Source organism: Salvelinus sp. IW2-2015, unplaced genomic scaffold (genome assembly GCF_002910315.2).
Source record: "Salvelinus sp. IW2-2015 unplaced genomic scaffold, ASM291031v2 Un_scaffold1013, whole genome shotgun sequence".
In the NCBI taxonomy this organism is placed as follows: Eukaryota; Metazoa; Chordata; class Actinopteri; order Salmoniformes; family Salmonidae; genus Salvelinus; species Salvelinus sp. IW2-2015.
Window position 1 is genome coordinate 97,412 of NW_019942687.1, and position 7,259 is coordinate 104,670.

The following is a 7,259-nucleotide window of genomic DNA, read 5'->3' on the forward strand; positions in this document are numbered from 1 at the left end:
AATAACATTAGCTTAGAGGGCATTTGTAAGGATAGTTCGTTTTTTATGTTGCACATGTTGTTATAGTCCTATTAAATTTGTAATATTTTTTTCAAAAGCTTTGATAAAGCCATTCAATGTCTGTTTCAYTGTGTCTTTGACACTTCATATACTGTCATTGCTTAGACACGATGACTGTTTTGAGCGCACGAACCTATCAATGGCAACTTCGGCATTATTCGGCTACACTCGGCTCCTCTGTTTCGTAACGCTCAACCGAACATACACGTGGTATTTTGGTATGAAGGACGCAGAAGATTCACATAACTGGCTCGAATAGTCCTTCTATAACAGGGAAAACAGTTTACACAACGACAATCAGTGGAAGCATGAGAAACATGCAGTGATATCGTTTTCACACAAGTTATCTTATGTTTGAAGAATGCATATTGCCGATTTCGCGGCAGGATCCATAGGAGGTACGTAACCTATTGCGATCTCGAGGCTGTATAGCGTTATTTAAAAACAACGTAGGCTAATATTAATGTTGGTTGTCCGAACCCTGAATAACAAGTTCATGGAAAATATAATTCATAGAAATTATGTGTGCGTCGTCAATAATATTTGGAGGTTCATTCGTTATAGAAGTGTGTGACCCCACTCATTTTGGGGGCTTTTGAGGTTATACCGTAGCAGCCTAGGCCTCTGCGTATATAGATAGTCTATATATATAATAGTCTATATAATTGTACAGGATAATGTTGCCTGGAAACCCGARTTAGAATTGCATTGAAATCTCTGTCGGGCAGAAATCTGCATTTGAATCAGGAACGTTTCCTTRCACGACCTCTATAACCCAGAATGTTTAATAAAATTATATTTGAAGGTACTTTACCTTTTGTCCATGTTCATGCTGTTGGTTCTTTTGGCGGTAGGAATGTGAGACAATATGTACACAGAGAAGTATAATTACATACACTTTTCAAAGCACTGGTAGTGCTTTCAGATTTATATGACCTGAAGCATGCGCACAATACGAAAATACATGTATACAATGAGATGCATGTATACTTGCAGGCTCGTGCGCGTGATTACATGGTTCGGTGTATGCTTCAGGTGATAGAAATCTGAACACACTACCAGCGCTTTGAAAAGTTGATGTAATTATACTTTCCTGTGCATATATTGTCTTCAATTCCTATCGCCAAAAGAACGAACTGCATAGACAACCACTAAAGTGGTTAAAATATAGTAAAGTGKGTTAAAATATAATTGTATCCAACATTCTGGCTTGTAGAGGTCGTGAGAGGAAYCTTGCKTGATTCAAACCCAGTTTTTTTCCCCAACATTGAATTCAATACAGTTCAATTCAGGAATGTCCAGAAGGCCTCAAAACCCAAATCCTAATCCTTTTCTAAACATAGTAACATCTTTGGCAGTCTATCCTCCTTGATTAACCAGGCCACCTCATGCACCTACTGTATGTTACTTTGTGTCAAATACGTTTTTAACAGTATTACAAAGTATCAACTTAATGTTGTGTGGCAGTCAAAATTGTTATGCCATCCCAATGTTAGGATGTTGTAAACAAGGACCCGCATGACAGACTGATACTGCTCTCATACATGTATRTAGTCGTCTTAGCAGCTCCTTCATTTACATTTGGTGATAGAAATGTGGTCATGTTACCACAGTAACACCTGGAGTTTGCTCAATTAAGATGGTTAGCTAACACAGATGTCATCATTCACCAATCAAGCTAGCTATAATAACATTGTAATAACAATGTCACCTAGTCTGCTGTGTGTGTGGTCTTCATCATTTCCATTCCTCTGTCTAAACACAGGGGCATGTGGTGTTGCTGTGGGCTATCCTCTTGATACAGTAAAGGTAAGTGTTTTGATGTTAATGTCTTTTATTGAAGTGGAGACAAACCATACCAGTCAAAAGTTTGGACACACCTAGCCATTCAAGGGTTTTTCTTTATTTTTACTATTTTCTACATTGTAGAATAATAGTGAAGACATCAAAACTATGAAATTACACATATGGAATCATGTAGTAACCAAAAAGTGTTAAACAAATAAAAATATATTTTAGATTCTTCAAAGTAGCCACCCTTTGCCTTGATGAAAGCTTTGCACGCTCTTGGCATTCTCTCAACCAGCTTTCTGAAGAATGATTTTCCAACATTCTTGAATGAGTTCCCACATATGCTGAGCACTTGTTGGCTGCTTTTCCTTCAGTCAGACTAAAGGACAGATTTCCACCGGTCTAATGTCCATTGCTCGTGTTTCTTGGCCCAAGCAAGTCTCTTCTTATTATTGGTGTCCTTTAGTAGTGGTTTCTTCGCAGCAATTGGACCATTAAGGCCTGATTCACACAGTCTCCTCTGAACAGTTGATGTTGAGATGTGTCTGTTACTTGAACTCTGTGAAGCATTTATTTGGGCTGCAATCTGAGGTGCAGTTAACTCTAATTAACTTATCCTCTGCAGTAGAGGTAACTCTGGGTCTTCCTTTCCTGTAGTGGTCCTCATGAAAGCCAGTTTCATCATAGCGCTTGATGGTTTTTGCGACTGCACTTGAAGAAACTTTGAAAGTTCTTGAAATGTTCTTTATTGACTGACCTTCATGTCTTAAAGTAATGATGGGCTGTCGTTTCACTTTGCTTATTTCAGCTGTTCTTGCCATAATATGGACTTGATCTTTTTACCAAATTGGGCTATTTTCTGTAATTGAAATGTTAATTGTTATTTGAAATGCATTCCAGGTGACTACCTCATGAAGCTGGTTGAGAGAATGTCAAGAGTGTGCAAAGCTGTCATCAAGGCAAAGGGTGGCTACTTTGAAGAATCTCAAATATAACATATATTTAGATTTGTTTAACACTTTTTTTGGTTACTACGTGATTCCATATGTGTTATTTCATAGTTTTGATGTCTTCATTATTATTCTGCAATGTAGAAAATAGTAAAAAATTAAGAAAAACCCTTGAATGAGTAGGTGTGTCCAAACTTTTGACTGATACTGTACATACCTAAAGATGCTGCCATGAGCCTTATTCTGGTGATGACATAACTCCTGCCAGGCTGAACTCTTCCTGACGTTGACAGGTGAGGATACAAACTCAGAAGCAGTTCACTGGAATTTGGCATTGCTTCATAACAACGTTATCTAAAGAAGGGGTGAGTGTCAATCTTTTCCGTCATAAAGCAGTCCTAATCAGTTGGTTCATCAGTCACCTTATCTTATTGTCTAAACTGACCCACCCTCCTCTCTCTCCTGTACCTCCAGGTCCATGGCTTCTTCAAAGGGATGTCCCTGCCTGTTACCACGGTTTCCATGACTTCCTCTGTGGTGTTTGGGATGTACAGGAACTGCCGTCAGTGTCTCAGTCAGCTGAGGGGAGGACCAGGAACCCCAAACACCAAACTAGAAATCTTCCTCTCCGGCCTGGCTGGCGGTGTGGCTACGGTGAGGAGTTTTATTTCTGAGGATATATATTCTTTTGTTGTTGTTTTCCAGAATGAACTTTCACAGGATTTGTGATTGTAGGACCATTGTATTTACTTTCTAAGGAAGGACAATGTCATATTATCCAAACTTGGACCTTATTGTTCACTCTGCTACCATCTAAAAGGCGGAGACAGTACAGGTGCATCAAAGCTGGGACCGAGAGACTGAAAAACAGCTTCTATCTCTAGGCCAACAGACTGTTAAATTGTCACCACTAGCCGGCCTCCGCCCATTACCTTGCCTTGTACTTAGTCACTTTTAGTAGCCGGCTACCACCCGGTACTCTACCCTGCACCTTAGAGACTGCTGCCCTATGTACATAGTCATTGAACACTGGTCACTTTAATAATGTTTACATACTGTTCTATCCACTTCAAATGTATATACTGTATTCTAGTCAAGGCTCATCCAATGTAGCTACTGCTGTACACACCTTTTCTATTCATATACTGTCCATACTGTCTGTACACACCATCATATACATATATATTAATATTCTGGACTCTGACATTGCTCGTTCTGATATTTCTTAATTTCTTGAGGGAATTGTGTGTAATGTTTTGTACTGTTAGGTATTACTGCACTGTTGGAGCTAGAAACATAAGCATTTTGTTACACCTGCGATAACATCTGCAAAATATGTGTACTCGACCAATAACATTTTATTTGATTAATTGACATTATTTGGCTTTAAAATATGGTAGTCCTGTTACAGTGTAATTAGTGAGTAACTGCCAACCTGTATGTGAATTCACTGACTGTCCCGTTTCCTTATTCTGGTCTCTCAGGTGACAGTGATGTCACCAGGCGACATCGTGAAAGTCAGGCTGCAGTGTCAGACAGAGTCCATGCGAGCCAGAAAGGGGGCCAACTTGCCCAAACCCAAGTACCGCGGCCCCGTCCACTGTCTCCTGACCATCGTCAGAGAGGAGGGGGTACTGGGGCTCTACAGGGGAGCTCTGCCTCTCATGCTGAGAGACGGACCGTCCTACGCCACCTACTTCCTGACTTACAGCACACTCTGTGAGTGGTTCACCCCGACTGGAAAGAAGGGACCAGGTGGGTGAGATTCTATTTGGTCCATAGCTTACCTTGTGACCCTCCAGCTGGTTTTCTATTGGTCCAAAGTGTGGGCTTCAGTCCTCAACAGGATACAACGTTGGTCTCTTATGAATGTGTTCTACTCTACAAATGGTTAAAGTAATTATTGTTGTAGTTCATAGATAGAGCATTTAACCCTAATCCCTATCTCTTGCGATTCTCAGAGTGGACAGGGGTGATGCTGGCTGGCGGGGTGGCTGGTATGACCGGCTGGACAGTGGGTACGCCCATGGACGTGATTAAGGCCCGCCTCCAGATGGACGGAGCCAGGGATATCAAGAGATACAAGGGCTTTGTCCACTGCATCACAGAGACAGTCAGGGTGGAGGGGTCAGGGGTGTTCTTTAGGAGCTTGGGTATCAACTGTCTACGTGCCTTCCCTGTCAACATGGTGGTGTTCGCGACCTATGAACTCCTGGTCGGCTTCCTCAGAACACAGCCTGATGCTATAGAGCCCCCCAAACTAGAGTTTGAGTAGACACTGGTAGTGCTGAGCGATTAACCGAAATGTTGGTTATTTTTTGTTTTTTAAACAACTAATAGACCAATTAGTTTAATTATTTTCATTCCATTTCATTTGTTTTTTCGCACAGTTTCTCTAGAGATAAATCAGATCCGGCCTGAACTGTGCAATGTACAGTAGTAGGGAGTTGAAATTTCCAATAGTTTAGAGCATAAAACGTGGTAATTAACTACAATGACCAAAATCCATTGCGCAGATGACTTGGAATGAAATAATAAATTCATAAAATAAAACAAATATAATATACACAACAACTGAAATATTTTATTAAAGTAATGTGAATAAATGATGGTTAATAAGTGATAAGCAGTAATGGGAAGTCACTACCATCATGGGACATTGATTAATTGTTTTATTCTGTGTTACATTATTCAACCCACATAATGCATAGTGCATTTAATGTTTAAAAAAAATAATAATTAAAACTGTAATTATTTTGTAATAATCTAACGGAAACCGAACCGACCTCAAAAAGCATAAATCGCTCGGCACTAGACACTGGACTTGAGAGACTAATGTACCTCTCTCTCTCTTGATTGTACTCCTCTCTCCTCTCTCTTGATTGCACTCTCTCACACTCCCGGTTCGTCTGTCTGACCGTCTGACCTATCTGTCTGACTGTGTTTTTCTGTCTGACTGTCGGTCTCTATCTGTCTGTGTTTTTCTGACCTGCCTGTGACTGTCTGTGCTTGTCTGTCTGATTTTGAACCATTTGATTGTCTGTCTGCCTGTCTTCTCCCTCTCTCTCCCTCTCTCTCTCTCTCTCTTTTGGGTCGGTAGAGGGGTTAGATCAGTGGTCACCGATCGGTCAATCGTGATCGACTGATCGATCTCCAAGGCAATTCTAGTCGATCTTCAAATATTTCTGTAAAAAATCAACTCTAAAGCATTGCGTTACTTTTGTTTTTGTATTCCTCTTGTGCAGTTGGCGGTAGGTGCACCTGATTCAGCTGCCCTGCGTGCTGGGTAGCCGAAGTGTTCAGATTTTGAACCGTTTCATGTGTCTGAAAGGACAAACTCTGACTTCCCCACGGGCCCGGAGAGCAAATCAAGTGCACTATAGGCCTACTGCTGACCAATCGGATGGCTCAGATGACCGTGTCTGCAGTAACGTAGCAGGAATAAAAGGAAGCTACAGCAAAGTTGTGAGATTTAAAAACGTTTAAAACCATGACTAGATAGAGACTGTCTACGAATACAGCAAAGAGATGCTGTTTTTATGAGTGAGTTTAAGTTCTTACTCATCTCATACAGTTGAAGTAGGACTTTTACATACACTTAGGTTGGAGTCATTAAAACTCATTTGTCAACCACTCCACACATTTCTTGTAATCAAACTATAGTTTTGGCAAGTCGGTTAGGACATCTACTTTGTGCATGACACAAGTKATTTTTCCAACAATTGTTTACAGACATATGATTTCACTTATTATTCACTGTATCACAATTKCAGTGGGTCAGAAGTTTACATACACTAAGTTGACTGTCCCTTTAAACAGCTTGGAAAATTCCAGAAAATTATGTAATGGCTTTAGAAGCTTCTGATAGGCTAATTGACATCAATTGAGTCAATTGGAGGTGTACCTGTGGATCTATTTCAAGGCCTACCTTTAAACTCTGTGCATCTTTGCTTGACATCATGGGAAAATCAAAAGAAATCAGCCAAGACCTCAGAAAAACCTCCATAAGTCTGGTTCATCCTTGGGAGCAATTTCCAAACGCCTGAAGGTACCACGTTCATCTGTACAAACAATAGTACACAAGTATAAACACCATGGGACCACTCGGCCGTCATACCGCTCAAGAAGGAGATGCGTTCTGTCTCCTAGAGATGAACAAAACTTTGGTGCAGAAAGTGCAAATCAATCCCAGAACAACAGCAAAGGACCGTGTGAAGATGCTGGAGGAAACAGGTACAAAAGTATCTATTTCCACAGTAAAAACGAGTCCTATATCGACATAACCTGAAAGGCCGCTCAGCAAGGAAGAAGCCACTGCTCCAAACCGCCATAAAAAAGCCAGACTACAGTTTGCAACTGCACATGGGGACAAAGTTTGTACTTTTTGGGAAAATGTCCTCTGGTCTGATGAAACTAAAATAGAACTGTTTGGCCATAATGACCATCGTTATGTTTGGA

At 40.6% G+C, this 7,259-nt stretch overlaps 1 protein-coding gene across 1 annotated transcript; it reads left to right on the forward strand.

Annotated features, from left to right (window-relative positions):
* The first annotated feature begins 203 nt into the window (after positions 1–203).
* On the forward strand, positions 204–6,431 carry slc25a47a (solute carrier family 25 member 47a). Its single transcript, XM_024136791.2, has 6 exons — positions 204–458; positions 1,826–1,869; positions 3,095–3,166; positions 3,276–3,455; positions 4,286–4,556; positions 4,763–6,431. The coding sequence occupies exons 1-6, from the start codon at positions 422–424 to the stop codon at positions 5,074–5,076; spliced, it is 918 nt and encodes a 305-aa protein (XP_023992559.1). The 5' UTR covers positions 204–421; the 3' UTR covers positions 5,077–6,431.
* Positions 6,432–7,259: the final 828 nt, after the last annotated feature.

Coding starts and splice junctions, on each gene's coding strand:
- slc25a47a (XM_024136791.2), top strand. CDS start 422: ATGCATATTGCCGATTTCGCGGCAGGATCCATAGGAG. Junction 3,456..4,285: donor TGGCTGGCGGTGTGGCTACG/GTGAGGAGTTTT, acceptor CTGGTCTCTCAG/GTGACAGTGATGTCACCAGG. Junction 4,557..4,762: donor GACTGGAAAGAAGGGACCAG/GTGGGTGAGATT, acceptor TGCGATTCTCAG/AGTGGACAGGGGTGATGCTG.